General features: G+C 49.0%; 1 protein-coding gene across 1 annotated transcript in view; it reads right to left on the bottom strand.

Annotated features, from left to right (window-relative positions):
- Nucleotides 1–32: 32 nt before the first annotated feature.
- Nucleotides 33–21,797, bottom strand: part of SLC43A3 (solute carrier family 43, member 3) — a 25,092-nt gene continuing 3,327 nt past the window's right edge. The window contains exons 4-13 of the mRNA XM_014532183.1: nucleotides 14,123–14,169; nucleotides 9,856–9,932; nucleotides 9,539–9,631; nucleotides 6,964–7,103; nucleotides 5,699–5,793; nucleotides 4,459–4,632; nucleotides 4,115–4,234; nucleotides 1,526–1,712; nucleotides 782–905; nucleotides 33–231 (exon numbers count right to left, since the gene is read on the bottom strand). Of these exons, the coding sequence (XP_014387669.1) occupies nucleotides 127–231; nucleotides 782–905; nucleotides 1,526–1,712; nucleotides 4,115–4,234; nucleotides 4,459–4,632; nucleotides 5,699–5,793; nucleotides 6,964–7,103; nucleotides 9,539–9,631; nucleotides 9,856–9,932; nucleotides 14,123–14,169 (1,162 nt within the window). The 3' untranslated portion in view covers nucleotides 33–126. The remainder of the gene's footprint in view (nucleotides 232–781; nucleotides 906–1,525; nucleotides 1,713–4,114; nucleotides 4,235–4,458; nucleotides 4,633–5,698; nucleotides 5,794–6,963; nucleotides 7,104–9,538; nucleotides 9,632–9,855; nucleotides 9,933–14,122; nucleotides 14,170–21,797) is intronic.

Genomic DNA, 21,797 nt, shown 5'->3' with positions numbered 1-21,797 from the left:
TCTCTGAAGTCAATAAAAATATATTTAAATAATAATAATAATGGCTACTTAATACAAGTAGCCAGGGTGGGCAAAGTCTTTCTGGACACGGGTGCTCCAAGAAAGATAAACAACAGCATCTGAGGTCTAAAAAGTAGCTGCAGGGGCGGTTGCTTTCTGCCGGCACTCGAGGTACATCAGGACGGGGTGGGCGAAGGTCAGGAGAGTGACCAGCACCAGCATCACGTTCACCTGGAGTGGGAGGGGCAGAGTGAGGCGGAGCCCAGGACTCTGAGCAGCACCCACCACCAGCAAAGGGACCAGAATTCTGCCTGGTTCCTCTTCCACTGTCCACTCAGACACCATGGTGCCTCAAGGAAAGACTAGCGGGTGCTTTTCATTCTGCCCTGTGGAGTGGGCTGGGCAAAGGATCTTATGCCCATTTCACAGGTGAAGAAACAGAGGCCTCCAGAGCAGCCAGTGACCTGCGCAAGGTCACGTGGGAAGTGGGTGGAGGCCCCAGCTAAGCACACCTCTCCTGACTATTAAGTGAGGGTCGTCCAATGTCAATCTAGCAATTCTCCTCAGTTGTAGGTTCAGTCCTTTCTTTTTCTCCCAACAACTGACTGGAACTCTCGTTCTACACTTTGCTGACCTTTTAAATGCGGCTGACAGAGCTGTGCGGTTTTCAGGGCACTCTCAGGTTTGGGGGTGCCCCCTGCTGGGGTCCCACAGAGTTGCCCCAGGCTGAAAATCCTTGCTGGTCAAAGGCCAGGACCCCTGCTGTCCCCAGGGTACTCACATAGAATGGGTCGTTCTGGAGGGGGCCTTTGATGAGCATGAAGATGGGGAACTGCAGCAGAGACACAATGGCTGACAGGGCCATCACCAGCCCAAAGAGCTTCCCAAAGTGCTCCGAAGGGAAGCTGGGGAGACACAAGGGGGTTCCAGTGAGCTTCGGGGTACCTCCCCCCAGTAGGGGCCTGGCCTCTGTGGGCCTTTGTCAGCCACTTGCTCCCGACTCCCCCGTCCTAGGCTTGCCTTCACCCACCCACCCCCACGCAGCCCTTCCCCCTCTGCCGTGGCTCAGCCTTTCAAACCACAGAACACAGAGAAGGCATTGTGCCGGGCCCTGGGAAACCAGCAGGGACCCAGTCACAGGCTGTGCCCCGGGGAGGCCTCAAGGAAAGGACAGACACATCAATAGATCACTCTATGCCAGACGATGCATGCACTGAGGAAGCAAGACTAGGTTGGGTGCCAAGGGCACAAAGAAAGAAACTTTCTTTCCTGGGAGAGTTGGAACAGAGGGCCCTGCCTGGTGAATAGGAGTTCACTGGATAGATAACAGAGGCAGAGGGGAGAGCTGATGTGAAGGCTCCCGCCAGCTCCCACCTCCAGGCATCACCCCCTCCACCTGCTTCCAGACCGTCTCCCTCACCTGACCACCGCCAGGCCCATCCTCACCTCCTAATTTCTTACCTCCAGCACACTTCTTTTTGCCTCAGTGTGTCCCCCTTATGTAACGCACCCCAAGCCCACTTACGCAAGGGTGAGGAAGGCAGCGTTGCCCCCGTAGAGGAAGGAGCGGCTGATCACTTGCAGGACGAAGGTGCCATACTGGAGGGGGAGGACAGGGACCGAGGCACAGATGGCAAAGCCCAGGCACAGCAAAGACGTCAGGGCCAGCGAAGGCACCGCTGCGGAAAGGGCTGCGACTGAGGCTGAAGAACCTGGTTCAAAGGGGGAGAGGAGAGGCTGCCTGGAGGGGGCACCATGGAGGGCAGGGAGGGGGCGAGAAGATGGGGAGAAAAGGAGGAGCCACCATGCACCCAACCATCCAGGCCGAAGCCTGGGGTCATTCTTGAATCCTCCTTCTCCCACATGCCCCATCTCCAATCCATCGTCAATGTTGATAATCACCACTTAAATATCATTCAGATGTACCCACTCCTCTCCGTCCCCACTGGCGCTCTCTGGTCATAGGCCACCATCAACTCACTCATAGATTCTTACAATGGCCTCTGACTGGGCCCCGAATCAGCTCTGGCCCCCTCCAACCCAAAGCCAGTTTTTCTCAGTAGCACTACAGGTGATGGCCAAAGACTGGACGCCATCCAAATAGCCACCAAGAGGGGAATGCCACATCGACTCCGCTGCAGCCACACCGGAGAACCAGGCAGCAGCCCAAGGGATGAGGGCAGATCCCTGTGGAACGGGACAGGGGTGAGGAAAGAGTGAAGAAACCAAATGGAGTCACTGTGGTCAAGCTGACAAAAACCACCCTCTAAAACCGAGAGGATTACGTCTACCGGTCACAGGTACTGGATTGGTAAAGTTTCCACTGGCCAAAGAAGGGACAATTCAGGCATCCAGAAGAATGCTGATAGAAATACATTCAAATATATTTAAAATGAAACTCGTAAAGACAAACAACGGGTAGTCACCCTAGAGGTTGCTAAGGCAACGTCATTATTATGAAATGCAAACAGAGGAACAACCAAGCATTTATTTCAGAATAACAAACAGATCATAAATAAGGAAAAATTCCTCTTTCCAGGGGAATTCTAGCTATTAAAAGCGGGAGGGAAGCCAGAAATAGAAAATCGCCATTTTGTAACCCTAATACAATAATGGGTCCAGGCATTGATCCTCAATGGCGGCTAAAATCATTAGGCAGGCAGCTGATGGGAAACGTTCTAATGTGCCATCAGACGGACATTGTCTGAACCCACTGATCAATCCTAACATCATAAAGCAGGGACAACGGTACCAGGGGCCCACTGCTCTCCAGCGCTGAATCATTCTCACCCAAAAATATTACACCAAGTCTTCTCAGCCTCCAATCTGCCTGTTTACAAGAAATACCCAATCAAAGAGACATTTTTTTTCAGTGACAGGAAAAGGATGCCAAATCCAAAATTGGGAGATTTGACAGGCCAAATGACCCGGTTTCTTCAACAAATAAACAACAAGGTGGGGGAAAGTAAGAGCAGGGCACAGATTTTTAAAGACAGAAAAGGAACATCAAACAAAAATACACTGTGTGGGTAATATTATTATACTTAAAACCCGTTTATTCTTGAAATATTAATGTTTATTGCATGTAACATTATTATATGTAAGATTATTTTTCTTGAATAAACAAATACACTTTGTGGACCCTAATTTGAACAAACCAACTATAAAAAGACCTATTTGAAACAACTGGGAAAATCTGAACAGAACTGCTTATTAGATGATAGTAAGAAACTACTGGGTGTTTTAGGGGTGATAATGATATTATGGGGATGTGTGAGTAAGAGAGACCTCGTTTGTTAGCAATATGAACTGAAGTGTTTACAGATGAAATGATTTGATGTCTGAAACTTGCTTTCACAGACTCCATCCAGCTGGGGTAGGAGAGAGGCAGTGCCAGGAAGTGGGGGAGGGGTATAGAACAGTTACTCTACTTTAGTCTCTCCCCACCCGCAACCTCCACGGGTTAATATACCTCAGTGCTCCTCTCTTCCTCCAACACATCCAAGGATCCTGTGCAAGCTCCTTGGTTGGTGTTCTGCCTGCCCCTTCTTACTTTTCTCCCTCCAGCCTTTTCCCATCACTCTCCAGCACTCTGTGCCCTGGCAAGTCTGAATCACTTTCTGGAATTCCCCAGATTCTTCAATGTTTTGCTCTCTCCTTCACCATCTTAACCCCACTACATTCTTGGGCCACTTCCAGGACCCTCCTCTTCACTCCTCACTTCTTACTCATCCTTCAGGTCCCGGCTCAGATGCCACTTCCTCCAGGAAGCCTTCCCTGACACCAACCCCATCCTCTCCTGGACCAGGTTATGTGCCCTTCTTTGGGTCCCCATAGCCCCCTGTAGGTTTACTTCATGGACTGCAATGACTGACACTTGCCTTTCTCCAACCTCTAGACTGAGTACAGCTTGACAACAAGGTCGTATCTGCCTCGTCCATTGTTGCACCTGGAACTGTGGCTGGCACATCATTGGCACTCAATGACTAGTGGGTGAGTGGATGGATGGATGGATTCAAGTACAAAAAGATTAAGAACAAAGAGAAGATGGGCATGGAGGTCAATGAAGACCTCTCCCCTCCTGCTCCTTGATCCTCGGGAGCCCAGTTCTCACCTGTCTTTCTCGCTTCCTTTTGGTACTTCTGCTTAAGCCGGTCCATGAGCAGGCCGTTCCAGGGGGCACACAGCATTCCAAAGAACTGAGTGATGGCAAAGGCATTTGTGTAGCTGCTGACTGCAGAGGACAGAGGGGGGTTGGGTGGTAAGAAATTTCCAGAACTTTCTTACAGGGAGGACTCTTCTCCCCCTGCCCTTACCCAGCCTGATCCTCCTCCCCATACCCCTGCTCAGATCTCCCTCTGGAGCACACAGCCCCGCTGAGCTTAGCACCCCACACCCTCGAGGTTCCAAGTCCCCAGCGGGATATGCAGTGGGCTGCCTCCCAGCCCTGCCACATACCCAGAGCCCTGTCCCCACTGGCCAAGTTGGTCAGCAGAGAGTTGAGGGTGCCGATGAAGAGGTAGTGCCACAACTGTATCACAGACAGCCACACCAGGTGCCCAGCAAAGCGCCGGGAGAAAACAGAGCTCTTGAAAGAACGGGGTTCGTCCAGCTGCCCTGGTCCTGGGATCTCTGTCGGGAAAAGAGGGTCTGGCATGAATTACAAGGCAAGTGGAAGGCTGGGATGGCCAAGAATGGAGAGGCCCTATTGGGACAGCCTGAGGTCCAAGTTTGCCTTCTCTTCTGGCCTTCTAGAACTCATCCGGCGAGCAGCCCCAGCTGCCTGCCACTCACACAACCCCACCTCTAAGCCTTTGTCATCGGCTCTACCACCTTGAATGACCCTCTCTTGTTCTCTGTCTGTTGAAATCTCATCTGTCTTTCATAGCTTGGATTCAACACCACTTTTTGCACTGACACTTTATATCAATCTTTCTCAGCCAGGGTGGTGAACAGAAAGACAGGGAGAGGAGAATGGTAGAGATGAGCAGAGGGTTAGTGATAGACAGCTGCTGTTTTGCCTGTTCCCCATCCCCCGCCCCCCTTTTGTTTGGTCCCAGGATCCAGGTTTCTTCTGGAAATCTCTCCTGCCCTGTTCTTCGTGATCTGATGGGACCGTGAGTCCTGTGTTCTGTGCCTCACCCAAGGTGAACCAATCGATCATTCTTCCTGGAGAAGCAGACGGGCTGTGAGGTTGGACTAGGACCCCTGGTTCTGCTCTTCCTGGAGCCTAGCAAGTTCATTTCCCCTTGATTTTGTGAGCTTCCCAGAATCCTATTCTTGTTTCTACCTTAGCCAGCAGTGGTTGGTGATGTTTATACCAAAGACCCAAAACAGACAGAGGAGGGAAAGGAGGCGGCAATGGAGATGGGACAGTGAGAGAGGGCAGACCCAGGGGATCTGCAGAAATGGAGACAAATAAGCCAACTTGGGACTAAGAAGTTAGGGGGAAGGATGGCAATGACCAAAGACTGACTTCAGGGGAGAAAGGGAGATGAGGAGATGAGAAAAGAGGAACAGAAAACGGAGAAGAAACAAAAGTCTTGCCTCTCTCTGGACTCTCTGGATCCTAAGGTCCTTCTCCACCTGCCTTTCCTGACTCTGAGCCCTGGGGGAGGAGCTCTGGAGGTGAGGGGCCAGGTCAACTGCAGGGAAAGGCAGGCTCTGAAGTGGAAATGGCTTACCCAGCAGGGCTCACCTTCCTTTGGTGGCAGGAACTCCTTAGCCTGTAGGTCCAGCTCTTTGGACTTGGCTGTCTCCTTCTTCTCTCTGGGGCCAGTCCCAGAGCACAGGCTGTGGAAACAGAAGCCCCACCAGCCCAACAACTGTGAGCAGAGCCTGGGGTTCAGGCTGGAGGACACAGTGGAGTGGATCTCCAATGTCACTGCACATTGGAATCACCTTTCACCAACCCCGATGCCCACGTCGCAGCCCAGGCCAGTGAAATCAGAACGCCTGGGCATGGAAGCCAGGCTTCCATATTTTTCAAAGATCTCCAAGTGATCCCAGTGATTCTCATGTGCAGCAAAGTCTGGGAAGTGTGGGGAGAGTAAAACAGGCCTGGGTTCAAATCCCAGCTCTGCTCTTCCTAGCTGGCAATATGGCGCGTACTTAACCCTTCTGAGCTTCCATTTCCCCATTTGGAAAATGGAGAAGAGGATATATAACTGATAGGGTGTTTGAGAGTAAAACAGGCCTGGGTTCAAATCCCAGCTCTGCCTCTTCCTAGCTGGCAACATGGCTCATACTTAACCCTTCTGAGCTTCCATTTTCCCATTTGGAAAATGGAGAAGAGGCTATATAACTGATAGGATGTTCGAGAGACCAAGTCAGAGAGCACAAGCGTCTGCAAACAGTAAGTGAGCGGCAAACGCGTGCCCTCCCTCTGCTGTTGGTGGTGATGGACTACAAACAGTCGCATTTTCCTTCACCTCCTCTGTTCCCCACCCTGTGCAATGGGACTGCAGCTCCAACTGTTCCCCACCCCTTGAGCCAGCCTTGGGCCAGCCTTGTCAGCAGCGTCAGCCAAGAAGACGAAGCAGACACAATGTTGTACCAATTCCAACTCTCAACTTTAGGAAACCTCTCTTGAACCCTGGAACCACCATGCGAACAAGCCCAAGCTAGCCTGCTGGAGGATGAGAGCCAGGTGACCCAGACCTCCCTGTCACCGTAAATGACCGCCATCCAGACCAGCCAGCCCCGGCTAGTCTACTGATCAGATGAACTAGCCAACTACCCACAGACTTATGAAAAAGAATAAATGCTTAATGTTTTAAACCACTGAGTTTTGGGGTTGTTTGTTATGCAGCAATAGCTAACCAATACACCCCTGTTCTAGTCTTCCTCTTCTGTGACAGGTTTCCTCTGCTCTACTATCACCATGTCTGTCCCACCCACTGCTTCCTACCTCAGGTCACCTGAGGGGCTCTGGCCAGCAATCACCAGATCAACAGTCCTTACCCATAGCTGTAGTTGGGGGGCAGTGGGTAGGGGATGTGCCCCCGGGGCATCAGGAGGAAAGTACGCCCAACATGCCACACACTGCAGACAGAGAGGAAGATGAAGGAGGCCCTGAGGCTGATGCCGTTTTCATAAAGGAGCTGCAGAAAAAAAGGAGGAAAAACTTAGTGTAACACCCATGTTCACAGCAACAGTTTTCATAACATCCGAAAGATGGAAGCACCCAAGTGTCCATCCACAAATGAATGGATAAATAAACTGTGGTTATACATACAATGGAATATTATTCAGCCTTAAAAAGAAAGAAAATTCTGCCACATGCTAAAACATGGATGAACCCTAAGGACACTATGCTAAGCGAAATAAGCTAGTCACAAAAGGACAAATACTATGTGATTCCACTTATATAAGGTACTTGGAGTAGACAAATTCACAGGAATAGAAAACAGAATGGTGGTTGCCAGGAGCTGGTGGAGGGGGAGCAGGGAATTATTGTTTAATGGGTACAGAGTTTCAGTTTTACAAGGTTGAAAAGAGTTCTGGGGATGGATAGTGGTGATGGTTGTACAACAATATGAGATAACTTAATGCCACTGAACAGAATACTTAAAAATGGCTAAGATGGTAAATTTTATGTTATACATATTTTGTCATACAAAAAAAATGTCAGTGTAAGAAGCAAGGGCAGTCCTGCTGGTGTGGCTTGGTGGTTGAACATTGACCTATGAACCAGGAGGTCACAGTTTGATTCCCGGTCAGGGCACATGCCCGGGTTGCAGGCTGGATCCCCTGTAGGGGGCGTGCAGAAGGCAGTCAATCAATGTGCTCTCATCATTGATGTTTCTATCTCTCTCTCCCTCTTCCTTCCTCTTGGAAATCAATAAAAATATATTTTAAAAAGAGAAGAAGAAGCAAGGGCAGGGACCCCCATTTCCAAGAATAAGCCTTCTTGCCCTCCATCCTGGAAGCTGACCAAGGGGACCTGGTACACACATAGCCTCACCCTCACCCTGAGGCTCAACCAGCAGCAGGGGAAGCAACATGCCACCATTCCCACAGCCTTGTAGAGCCTCCAAGTGTAGCTTCTTGGGGGCCTTCTAACCCAGGGCTTTTTTTTTTAATAGCAACAAAGTCTTTTTTGTCCAAACGAAAATTATACATAAAAATTCAACTCATGAAACACATCAGTAGAGAGCGTCCCAATCATTCTTCCCTCATTCTCCTTAGTGAACGGCATAACATCAAAGGGAACCCTTCAATATTCCTCAACACTTAGTTTAAAGACCATTAATCTAGCCCAACTCCCTCATTTTACAGAGGGTAAAAGTGACATCCAGAGAGGAGCAATGAGTTGCTCAAGGTCAGAGTAAGCAGCAGCAAGGTCAGAGTGTACTAAGAACTCCAGCTCTTGCTCTGGCCCTTTCTCTTCTTCCAACTCTAAGGAGGGAGGAGGGGAAGGGAGGCACATCCAGGGGAAGGAGGGTCAACCCAGAAAGTGGCTCTTATACCAGAGGTAGGAAGGCTTGAGTAAGTACCCTAGAGGCTCAGTCTTTAGGTACCTTTCAAGCCAAGGTGCTCATGGGACTAAGCTAGTCTCATGTCTGGGCGGTGACTCCCAGAGATCCTCCTAATCTTCCCCCATGGCCTGCAGGCTTTGCCTCTAGCCTAACACAAAGCCCAAAGGGAAGTCCCAGGTTTGGCAGGTTGGGGTGTCAAAGACTCACATTCTCATTCTTTCCACTCACTCTTAGTGTACTAACTTTTGTCCTGCAGCTAGTTTCCTCATAATCACAGCATGGCTGCCATGATTCCAGCTATCACATCCACATACAAAGAGGAAGGGTGGGAAGGGGACCAAGGAGAAAGGCTTTCTTTTCGCTCTGCTCTCACCTTCCATCAGAGAGGGAAGTATCCCCTTCATCTCATTAACTAAGACCACCTCTTCCCCCACTAACGGCGGGGGGCGGGGAGGGATTGTCAGTGATCTATCCCCTTCATCTCATTAACTAAGACCACCTCTTCCCTCACTAATGGGGGGAAGGGATTGTCAGTGATTTAGATCAATCAAGATTCATCCCCTGGGCTTGGCACTTCGCTGCCCAGATGAAATCATTAGTGCAGTGAAGAAGGTGGAATGGCTATTGGATGGGCCACAAATAGCCTGGTGACAACCCATCCTCCTGAACCCCAGCATTAGCCTTTAGGAGAGCTGGAGAGGCCTCTGTGCCTGCTCCTGCAGTCCCTTCTAGCCACCTCCCACCTCCTTGTCCAAACAAGAGGCTCACAGGTGCAAACATCCCATTGCAAAGGGATCCCACCCTATGCCCAACACTGACCCAAGCACATCATAGCCATGCCTTCCCTTAGCTTCTGCCCAAAATCCTATGTTAAGTTTTAAAAAGGGGGCTGAAGGGTTACAAGCTCAGGCTCCAGAACCAGAAAGGCCTGTTGTCAAGCTCAAATGTCACATCTCAAGCTGCAGAAGGGATGATGGAGAGAAATCATGCAAAGTGTACTAGATAGATGTCCGGCATATGTAAGTGTTCAATAAAGCTTGGCTGGTGCTAATTTTTACCTTAATGATGAGAAAGACAGCCGAAGAAGAGTCAAATGCTCCATTGTAGAGGGTGATGATGGTCGAGCGGTGTTTGCCAAATAAGTTCCCAACCTGGAGAACATATGACCAGCCTGAGTCACCTACGTATTCATGGAAGCAATGTGTGCCCAGCCTGTGCCAGGCCATCATTATACCCCAGACCACCTTCCACCCAGCAGCCACCACCCTGGCATGGGCCAGCCCCCTGTTGAGGCAGCTGATGTGGAAAAGTGTTTCGATGCCCTCATCCCTCCCCAGCCTCCTGCCAGGTGCCCGGGATGTGGGCAGGATTCCACCTGCAGGTTGGTCATCAGAAACAGGATTCCCCCGACGGAAAGCATGGGCATGGCCAGGAAGAGCAGCATCGCTGAGCCTGAAACAATCGAAGACAGAGATGGGTGGGTTCACAGTGTGGCTCAAACACAGAGCCTCAAACTGGCTCCCACTTGCTTCAAATTCCCGACAGCCCTGGAGGCAAGGCCCCAATTCGACCCAGCCTTCTAGAAATTAGGGTCTTAGGATACTGGTCTGGTGGGGACAGAGGGACCCTGCAGAGGTCTCCTGAATCACCTTAGTCCCCACCAAAGAGGGTCATTGGTCTGTGGCAGGATCCCTAAAAACATAGGAGGACTCAAAGTGAAGCCACTGCTCCCTGCCCGCACTGATCCAGAGCAACCCTCCACTCATCCCTGATACTGTGGGGTGAAGCCTGGACTCCCCAAGCCCAGCCCCTCATTCACGGCATGACTTTGAGCGGGATTCTAAATCTATGGCTCAGTCACCTGCTCCTCCTGCCTCATGGGGCGCTGTAAGATCTCAGTGAGAAAATGGCTATGAGCTGTCCTTCCTTCGTTCATTCAACTTTGAGCACTTCCTTCAAGCCAGGCATTGTGCTCAGCACTGGAAATGCAAGCTAAGTAAAGAATACTTCTTGCCCTTGAAAAGACTGACATGCAAAAAAAGAAAAAGTCATGACAGTAGGTCTGGAAAGTGTTGGACAACAGCAAAACAACTAAAATGCCGAGGGGGAAGGGTGGCTTAATAATTAGTCTTTCCCAAACCACGAACTTCTGCCCACCTTCATGATTTTGGGCCATAACCCATGCCTGTCCTAGTGTGACAGGATAGTAAGAAGCTAGGAACATTCCTGGGCAAGTGGAATGGGGAAACTGAGAAAAGAAAATTAAACAAGGCCAACCAGTTTGGGCAGCTTGCAGCCAGCTAGTGAATTGCAAGACTTGATCTTCCTTAATCAAGGACACTTAAAAACAAATGGTTTCTACCTCTCCTCCCTGACAGAGAATAAATAGCTTAAATCACCCTGGTCAGGGAGATAGAGAACAGAGTCCCAACTAATGCCAGCCAAACCCAAGGACAGATGAAGTCAGGGGAACAAATAACAAAAACTCGACTAGGGCCAGACAGGCTCAAGATAAAAGCAAAACAGTCAAGCTGACCAAAGAATAATCCCACACTCCCCTACATGCTCATTTTGATGCATCAGCATATTTAAAATGCACATGGAAAGCTGATGAATATTCTGCTGAAAGCCTCCCCTACGATTCTTGCCTGCAGGAGATAAAAACCCTCAAGACAAAGGATGCCAGCGCGGGATCTCCCAGCAGCATGCCCTTGCCTTATCCCAGGCATGAGCTTTTGTAGTTTCTTTCTCCTAAACTCTAAGGGTCCCCACAAGACTGCAACTAGGGGAGCAGTGGGCAACAGCAGCTCATCCCAGGCTCACCCCCTGAACCCATCTCCAAGGCCCCCTTTCTCTGACTTTTCAGTGAGCTGACAGCAGCCGGCCTTGATTCACTTCTTTCCTAAAACGCTTCTAGTGAGCAAAGCAGAGTCCCACCTAGGCTCTCTCCTGTGGCTTCTTCTACCTTAACCCCTTCCTTGTTTCACTGTCCCCAGCTTGAATAAAAGTACTCTCAAAGTCACCTGGACTCAAGTTGTGAAAGCTTCCCTGCATGAAGTCAAGAACCCACACACTACCAGCTGGCCCGAGGCAGACCCACTGTGGGCCAGGTCCCTTCCAGTAACACTAGTATTTGCTAACATGTTTTCTTTAAGTTGACTCACTTTTTTAAAAAATATGTTTTTTTTATTGATTTCAGAGAGAGGAAGGAAGAGGGAGAGAGGAAGAGAAACATTGATCAGCTGCCTCCTGCACCCCCCTACTGGGGATCGAGCCGGCAACCAGGGTATGTGCCCTGGCCTCTCGGTACATGGGGCCACATTCAGCCAACTGAGCCACACCAGTCAGGCTTGATTCACTTTTATACAGAAGAAATCTATTATTTTTAAGGGAAATTTCACATCACTGCTGTAAATGAAAAGCAACCTGTGTTGCTTGTCATGAATATCAAGTAACTTCGAAAACAAATACAATGAAAGGAAAACAATATTATTAAATTGTAACCGGATGCATTTGCCCACGGAATGCTCACAGCCTGGAACCTGCTCCTGCCATCCCCACCTCAACACCTCCATGCATGAACTCAGAGGACTGAGAGAGAAAGAAAAGGGAACAACTTTTCCACCAGGTGGGTGACCCACTCAGTGTTTGTTAATGTAGCAGGTGTGTGTTTCCTAATATCCGCTGAAGTAATTAACGATTGTTCTACACCTTAGGGAGCAGGTAAAGTGCCCACGGCTGTGTTCACCCTGTCTACCTTTCCATTTCTTTCTTTAGAAAAGGTATGGGTCTCCTAAGGCATGAAAGGTTGGTTGCAATTAGTCTCACAATAGGGTGGGTGTGGTCCTGACATTTCCCCAAAAACAAAAAGCTCTATTGAAGCATAGTAATCTCCCCCTTGTATAAAAACTGCTGTTTGAAATTCTCTGCTATTGTTAGATAGTCCCTTGTTCTGTAAACTCTGTCATTTTTAGGCAGTCTCTTATTCTGTAGAATAACTGTTTTAGTTTGAATAATAGAAAAAGATAAAAACTTAACTGTCTGACCTTGCAAGCTAACCATCTAACGTAATGGACTAATACTGATAATAATTCCCATATTCTTATGCCAGATGTTTGTTCTTTATGTATCCAAGATCACAAACTGTCTGCAACAATAACCCACACAAAGCCCTTCGTAAAATCTGCAAAGAGCCCGAAAGGTATAAATACAGGAAACTTCCCTGTGTCTTCGCTCAGAGATTTGGAAGAAACACCTCCCTCTGGGCCACGCGCAATAAAGGACTCCTAATTAATTGGCTCATTAAGGCATCTTGTATCTCACTGGCTGATTTACGATACAACACTATGTTATGGAGAAAGGAGGAATTGTTCCTCCAGTGATTCACAAATGAGTCACACATCCCAGCCACTTGAAAATCCTTTCCGAGCTTTTAGGAAAGAAGCTGGTGTGATGAGGAGAGTGGTTTTAAATAACAGGTGCCAGGCTATGAGATCTGTTTGGACAAAGATAACCAGCCTGTGAGAACTGGGCACAGATGGAGATGATCCCGCGTCACCCTCTGGCTTCAGCACAGGTGCTACATACGCACGAGTCATGTGCTGTTACTAACCCCAAAACTGAGCCACATGATCTGACAATGGGGAGTAATGTCGGAAGGCATCACCTAGCCCAGCGGTTCTCAACCTGTGGGTCGCGACCCCTTTGGCGGTCGAACAACCCTTTCACAGGGGTCGCCTAAGACCATCCTGCATATCAGATATTTACATTACGATTCATAACAGTAGCAACATTACAGTTATGAAGTAGCAACGAAAATAATTTTATGGTTGGGTCACAACATGAGGAACTGTATTTAAAGGGCCAGAAGGTTGAGAACCACTGTCCTAGCCAGTCAGAGAGAGGTCTCTCTCTCTGGCTTCAGTTTTCTCTGCTACATAATGGGGAAGGGGTTAATGAACCAGCGTGAAATTCCAGACTTGGGACATTTTCTATGTTTGTAAACCAGTAAAATTTGAGAAGACAACTTTTGACTACCAAAGGGTGGTCCACTTTTACCCTGCTAAGTAAGGCTATTTTCTTTTTTTCTCTTTTTTTAATATATATTTTATTGATTTTTTTTTTTTTTTACAGAGAGGAAGGGAGAGGGCTAGAGAGTTAGAAACATCAATGAGAGAGAAACATCCATCAGCTGCCTCCTGCACACCCCCCACTGGGGATGTGCCCGCAACCAAGGTACACGCCGTTGACCGGAATTGAACCTGGGACCCTTCAGTTCGCAGGCCGACGCTCTATCCACTGAGCCAAACCGGTTAGGGCAGTAAGGCTATTTTCAAAAGCAACTGCCATTCATGTTATTATTTCATTTTTAAAAGAGACAGAGCATTTTAACACATACCAGAGGAAGGATGTAATCTCTTGAATAAACGCTACTGTCTGAAGCGATGCCTCTATTGTCCTTACTTTTCAAATTTCTCAGTAGACTAAACTGTTTCCATAGACCAGCAGTAATTCTTTCAAGCTCCCAGTCTGTGGATCTTTGCATAACCGTGGGGGTCAGTGTGTCCTGCCATCACCTTCTGCACCTGCCCCATCCACCAGGTGCCCCTGAGGTGTCCCTCCCTCCACCTGACCGCACTCACCTGCAGAGATGAAGGCTATGATGAGCGTGGCACTAGTGTAGAGAAATCTGAAATACACAATGGCAGATGGAGAGTGTTGTCATGAAAAGAGAAACCTAAACGGGCAGGGCAGATGACGACCCTCCAGGCCAGTCCCTTGGAGAAAGAGGTCAGTGCCTGGTCTCCAAATCAGAACCTTGAGCCCTGATTCCTCTTGGCTGTGTAACCATGGGACAGGCACTGCCCTTCTCTGAGCCTCAGTAACCTTTTCTATGAAAGGAAATGTCTGGACCGACCTAGACCCCAAGATGAAAGTGCTGGGGTACTATAATTCAAGTCCACAATCCCAAGGTCATGGGGATCTCTTAGCAGTTTGGGGGTCTTGAAAGCATGGGGTAATAAAAGTAGTGCCTAAGTATGATTTATAATGAGAAATGTAAATTTGGTCTTTGTCCTCGGCCCCTGACACAGGGCTCCTAACACCCTTTTAAATTCCCAAGTGATAAGAGCTGTAGGAGTATCTTTCCTTCTGATGAGGCAACTCTGGGTGGGCTCCTGGATAGGGCTGCTCACCAGAAAGACTAAGCCATGAGGTGACGCTTGGTATTTTCAGCCCCTGCCCCCCTCCCCCAACTTCTCTAGAGCGGGAAGGGGGGGGGCGTGGGGGGAGGTGTTGAAAGCAGAGTTAATAACTGACCATGCCTATTGAGGAGCCTCCATAGAATCCCAATAGCAAGGGGTTCGGAGAGCTCCCAGGTGGATGAACACATCCACATGCCAGGAGGGTGACGCACCCCAATTCCACGGGGACAGAAGCTCCTGTGCTCGGGACCCTCCCAGACCTCACCCAATGCGTCCCTTCATCTGTCTGTCTGTATCCTTGATCCTCCTCTTTAATGAACCAGTAAAGCCCAGCTGGTGTGGCTCAGTGGTTGAGTGTCGACCTAGGAACCAGGAGGTTCCTAATCAGGGCACATGCCCAGGCTGTGGGCTTGATCCCCAGTGTGGGTTGTGCAGGAGGCAGCCAATCAATGGTTCTCTCTCATCGTTGATGTTTCTATCTCTCTCTCCCTCTCCCTTCCTCTCTGAAGTCAATATATATATATACTTTAAATGAACAGGTAAATATAAGCCAGTGCTTCCTTGAGTTCTGTAAGATGTTCCAGAAAATAATTAAGTCCAAGAGGTGGGGGTAGGAGTCATGGAACCTCTAATTTGTAGCCAAATCTGACCGAAGTTGTGAGTAACCTGGGGAACTTACCACTGTGGTTGGCATCTAATGTGGGGGGCAGTCTCGTGGGATCTGATGCTATCTCCAGGTAGAGGATGTCAGAATCAAGTTACACTGAAGGACACCAGCTGGTGTCCAGAATTGCTCAGTGTGGGAAAACTCCACACACACTTAGTGACCAGAGTGTCAGAAGGGAAGTGTTCTGAGTGGAAGTAAGGAGAAAGGAGAGAGGTAGGTTTTTCCGATACAGTTGGTGTCGGTGAGGTGGGATTGGCCAGAGTGATCCTGGCTCACAGAAACAAGTGGTTTGTGAAAAGAAAGGATGAAGGGTGTGGGGTGAAGAACCTCTGATTCCTGGGTGACCACATTGCCGGAAGCCAGTTCCGGCACATCAACAGGGCTGAATCTTCTGGAGTGGCAAGGATATTTCCCCAAACCTGAAAAGGATGATTGCTTACTGCCAGACAGCTAAGGGCATCTTAATTTACATGTTATTGCTTCCTACTGGCCAAACACCTAAACGGCCATAGGCAAATTCTTCCAATCTGACAATGGATTCTGTACCTAACCCTACCCTTTGAAGTGTATATCTCCACCTTGCCTTAGGACAATTTGTGTTAATAAATAGCAAGGGGTCCTGAGACAAGGAGAACTTAGTTCCTTTAGCTGAGTCTTCTCTGACTCCCTAATGCCTTTCAAAATTATGATTCGTCTCTGGACTCTTATTTAATTTACGCACAGCCCTTCTCCAGATTTCTGAACGCTTCGTGATGCCAGATCAAGACCACAGGCATTACCACATGGTCCCCCATGGTGTGGACCAGCAGCGGTGCAACAATAAGTTACCGAAGGTAAAATTACCAACAGAATTTAGAGATGAGTCCAACTGTCTGGGAATTGGTTCACTGGATGCATAAGAAAATGCAAACTAATAAGGAAAAGGTGAAACACATAATCTCTTGGTCACTGTTAGCTATAATAGCTCAAGTGAAATTAAAAGAGAGTGCTGGGTCAGACCTTGAGGCTGGGCCAAGTTCAGAGCTGGGTCAGTCTGAGCCGCAGCCGCTAGCCTCAAAGCCACCCGCCAAGGGAAAAATTATGCAGGGACAATAGAAAGCACCTCTAAGACCTCCGGGCACCACGAAGGCCGTCAGTGCGAGAGGAGAGCAAAACCAAGATACCATTGAAACCAGGGGCACAGCGTGAAGGAGGCATTTCACTTCATGGATCGGTGTCATCAGCTTCCCCGGGAAGCTTTACTGAAATGGATTGTGAGGGTAACTAACTTGGGGCTGTGTCTTTGGTTCTGAATGCTGCGGTGGAAGAGCATGTCGGGGCGGAGACAGGACCCACAGCTCACCATGGAACAATCGCAGATGGCTGTATGTGATCCAGACACAAGGAGGCTGCTCCTGAGGGAGGGGCCAGCCTGGTGCACTTGATAAAAGCCACTGTACAGCCTGGCCGTGTCCCCTATCTGTGCCCAGTGGAGCACCCCAGATGAGGCAGCTGCTATGCTTTGTATGCAAACCACCTGGGAGTGACTCTAATGAGGACCAGGACGGGGACCCAATGATATGCCTGTTACCCAGGTCATGCTGAACACTGTGGTTAAGGGGGCCCTTTCTCATGGGCACCCCACATAACCTAATACTGCAAAACCGAAAAACAGTTCAGGAAGCCTTATTGAGTCTGGTGTCTCTGCTTCCCCTCCAGCCTCTTACAGATGTTAATAACTGCATTAGGTTCATTAACAAGAGAATGGGGGAAGGCAGAGGAGAGAATCCAGGGACTGGTTTTAGCAGGGTAGAAATTTTCTTTTTTTTTTTTTTTAATCCTCACCCCAGGATATTTTTTTAATTGATTTTAGAGAGAGAAGGAAAAAGAGAGAGAAACATTGATGTGAGAGAGACACATCGATCAATTGCCTCCTGTATGTGCCCCAATGGGGGATCGAACCCGCAACCTAGGTATGTGCCCCGATCGGAATCAAGTCGAAATTCTTGGTGCATGGGACAATGTTCCAACCAACTAAGCCACCAACCAGAGCAGCAGGGTAGAAATTCTAAATGGTTAAGGAATAGGTGATTAAAGCAAATAGTACTGTGTTTTCACCATCAAATTTAGGATTATGGCCTTTCCTTCCTGCCTTTGTATGAGGCCAAAGAGATACTAGCTCCTTTGACAACCTTAAAAGTGGACTCCAGGAATGTCACGAACACACTGACCTTTGCAACCAAACCCAATGTCACTGGGCACAAAGGCTGCGGCTTTTGGCCATCTGCCACCAGCCAGGGCCTGACACACTTCGGGTGGTAGAATGGAGCTGCCACCCCTACTTTTCCCAAAACAACCCCCTTAGCATCCAAAAGAGCAGGCCTTCAGGCTGGGCCCAAATGGGTTTTCTGGTTCTGTTCATCACGCCACCACCCCGCTGACCTCAGCCTCCTGGCCCAAAGAAACCTGACACTTGCCCATCTTACCAGCACCATGGGCCTTAAACCAGAGGTTTTGATACAGCACTACCAAAGGCTGGCTGGGCCAAGAGGACCCCCTGCAGGTCCCCCAGCCATTAAGTGGCCCCAAACAAGTCCCGTCTTTTATCCCAGGTTAGAAAACGTTGGAAGCCAGAAACAGAGATGACAATGAGAAACCTAGGCAGCAGTCGCTTGTGGCAGATTCATCAAGTTAAAGATTGACAACAGGGTCAGAGTCGCTTGACCCCTTGCGGGGGACCCAAAGCCTCCTACACAGGAGTGGGTAAATACTGGGGTGAAAAAGAGAAGTACCAAAACCCACTGGTGAAGCTCTGATGAGGGTGACAATTTTTGTAAGAGAACATGAAAATGTAAGAGTTGATAAGACTGTGGAAGTGGGACTGTTTAAACAGGTTTTATGAGAAGAGCTGTGTTCCCTTTGCGTAGTGTTTTATGAGAGTGGCTAATACGTCAATCCTGGGGAACACAGCCATGTGGAGCTAGACCAAGGAGATGGCAAAGGTCTGTGTGCACCTCCCAGTGACAATTACGGGACTTTGAACTAGAGAACTTTCACCTGAGGGGCATTTATTATCTTGTTATTAGACATTAATTGGAGCTACATGGATGACTAAAGAATACAAAATGATCTTAAAACCTGCAATACCACAATGTCTAGCTCGATGTTGTAGAAACGCCCCAACGCGGGTGGCAGAGCCCAGGAGAGTTCCCTAATGGAATGGTTTATACGAGATCACACATTGCCTGGGAGTCAAGGAGGAGATACTGCCAAGCGGGAGCCTCTCTCCCCCTAGGTCTGAGCCCAGGCCTGTGTGAGGGGCTGCTGGAGTCTCCTGTCACTTGGACACTGTCTTACACAGGACGCTTAACTGATCACCAGGGAGCTGCCTGGCTTGTGGATGGCAGTTCCATGGTGAGTGGACAACATCCTGTTTGTGAGGCCACCACTCTGATCAAAGAAGGTAGAAACCGATCAGCTCTGTGGCTGAGCTGCAGGCTGTTTTCCTAGCAAAGACGGAAGAACCCAACAATGGAAAGGGGCCCTGTGTTTGGGTTTTTACTGACTCATGGGTAGTGGCAATGACCTGGCCACATGGTCAGGCAGAGGGCAGTGGAAGCTTAGCCTATTAAAGGGATGCCTGTATGGAGTGTAGCCCTGTGGAAATCACTGTCCATCCAAAGAGCCCCTTGCCAGGTTCAGAGAATGACTGAAATCAGCAAGCCTATGTCCCTATGTCAGGGGTGGGCAAACTTTTTGACTCGAGGGCCACAATGGGTTCTTAAACTGGACCGGAGGGCCAGAACAAAAGCATGGATGGAGTGTTTGTGTGAACTAATATAAATTCAAAGTAAACATCATTACATAACAGGGTACGGTCTTTTTTTTTTTTAGTTTTATTCATTTCAAACGGGCCGGATCCGGCCCGAGGGCCATAGTTTGCCCACGGCTGCCCTATGTGCTCCTTCCAGGTGGCCACCTGGGTCCATAACACGAGGGGACCTGGGGCTGCTGCAGCAATGCACAGATGGGCTGGACCTAGACATTGCCCTCTTGCAACCTCTGAGGCACAAAAGTCCAGTAAGAGCTGTTCTGCCTGCCAGCAAAAGACACCAAGATTGCAGATGGCCTTGTGGCAGATCCCCTGGGGGGAAGGCCCTGAACAGAGCTGGCAAGAGAAACTGGTGCTGGAAGCCCTGGGCACTACAAATGGTTCTGACAGGAATAGACGCTGACTCTGGACTGGGCTTTGCTGATCAGTGGTAGCTGCAAATACCCAGCGTGCTATAAAAGAACCAACGTTGTACCAACCTGGATGGCTGACCATCATTTCTTCAGGCCAAGGAGCACCCTTTACAGCCCATAATGTCTGACAATGGACAGAGATAGCCTCAGAGTACTAGTTTGATAGAGGATTAGGACACACTATTGAAACACTGGTTGTGGAAAATGGGGGGAAATGAGGCCATGAAGGGCTGGCTTACCCGCACTCACAAGTGTGTGCTCATACTCAGCAGATCCCCTATTTTTCTAGCGGGTCTGGAGAAGAGGACATAGGGAAGGAAAGTTGCTGGTATTCTTTCTGCCTCACATCGACTCAGCTGTGCTCCCCGCTGGGCACAGGACCACTACAAGGAATGGAAGCGGGCGGATTCCTACCCGAGAAACTATAATGTGTTTGACCTTTATGTTACAATTCCTAAGGCCTCCATGGGGCAGGTTGTGCCTTCAGTCCATCTGGCAAAACTCGGGGCCAACAGTGAATGCTGCTAGATTGCCCACCTGGTGGTAGAGACAGCCCGCTAGTTCTGCACCTGTGTAACCTGACCCCATCCGAACAGAAGTGGACAGAGGCGGGGGAGGGCACCTGCTAGACTAGTATTGCTGCCTGCAACCCAGACCAGCAGGGTGGAAACGGTTGGGCATCAGTGGAGGAAGAGTAGCTGAAGGTAAGGGAATGAGTAAGTGCATTATGCAGTGAGGGAGGTCCAATATCACATTATCACCTCAAAAGAGGCTCCGAGCAAGAGATGATACTGTCTCTTAGCTCAGTGACACCAGCTGCCTAAAAGGGTGAAACCAATAAATTGCTGACACCACTCCTGCTTTTGGAACTGGGCAAGATTATAAAGAAGCTGGCAGACCCGAGTAGCCCTGGAAGACATTCTCAGAGGATACGATGACGGACTAGTTATTAAGACTGAGTGGGATTAATAATGTGCTGTATTTTTTTAACTTTATGATTGCTTTGCTATAAGGAATCCGTGCTCCCACACCAGGGGATGATCTGTGGTACTATGATTTTATAATAAGAAATATATATTCGGTCTTTGTCCCCAGACCCTGACACAGGGCTCCTAAAACCCTTGTAAATTCCTAAGTGATGAGAGCACTAGAGGATCTTTTGTTCTGATGAGGCAACTCTGAGTGGGTTCCTGGATGGGGCTGCTCAGCAGAAAGACTAAGCCATGAGGTGAAGCTTGGAACTTTCAGCCCTGTCTCCCCCATACACTTGTCAAGAGGGGGGAGGGGCTAGAACTAGAGTTGATGATTGATCATGCCTCCTTGAGGAAGCCTCCATAGAACTCCAATAGTACGGGGTTCAGAGAGCTTCCAGGAGGGTAAAACACCTCAACTCCACGTGGATAGAAGCACCTGTGCTCGGGACCCTCCCGGCTTTACCTGCATGTTTTATGAAAATGACTAATATAGATCTATCTCTTCACCTGGCTGTTGATCTGTACCCTTTATCCTGTCTTTTTTTTTTTAATTGATTTTTTACAGAGAGGAAGGGAGAGAGACAGAGTGTCAGAAACATCGATGAGAGAGAAACATCGACCAGCTGCCTCCTGCACACCTCCCACTGGGGATGTGCCTGCAACCAAGGTACATGCCCTTGACCGGAATCGAACCTGGGACCTTTCAGTCCGCAGGCCAATCCTCTATCCACTGAGCCAAACCGGTCTTGGCCCTTTATCCTGTCTTTTAATCAACTGCTGAGCATAAGTGTTTCTCTGAATTCTGTAAGCTGTTCTATCAAATAATCAAACCCACAGGGGACGAGGTCATGGGAACCTCTGGTCAGTAGCCAAGTTGGACAGAAGTTGGGGGTTAACCTGGTGAAGGGAAGCAGAGTTTGCCACCCCAAAATATGCCTCTTTGGGACACTGGTTATTTTAAGCTAGTTCTTTGTAAGAAACAAAAAACTCAGAAAGAACCTTTGACCTTCCCCCTAACTGCCTAAAAAAATTAGAGGACGTGCTCCAGAATGGGAGGGATCACAGATAGCAGCAGTTTAATCTGAACCTAGCAAGGCTGCTTGATCAAAGTGCCCTCTGTGCCCCACGGTTAAAGATGGTCCAGCCAATGTTTGTTTACCAAAACTTTGCGTTTCCACCTCCATGTGAATTGCCTTCCTCCCCTCTGACGTCCCAAACCACTACCCCCCCCCCCCCCCCACCCCCCCCC

Source organism: Myotis brandtii, unplaced genomic scaffold, assembly GCF_000412655.1.
Source record: "Myotis brandtii unplaced genomic scaffold, ASM41265v1 scaffold854, whole genome shotgun sequence".
Taxonomy (NCBI): Eukaryota; Metazoa; Chordata; class Mammalia; order Chiroptera; family Vespertilionidae; genus Myotis; species Myotis brandtii.
Note: the sequence above shows the minus strand (reverse complement) of the source record. Positions and strands in the feature narration are given on the sequence as shown.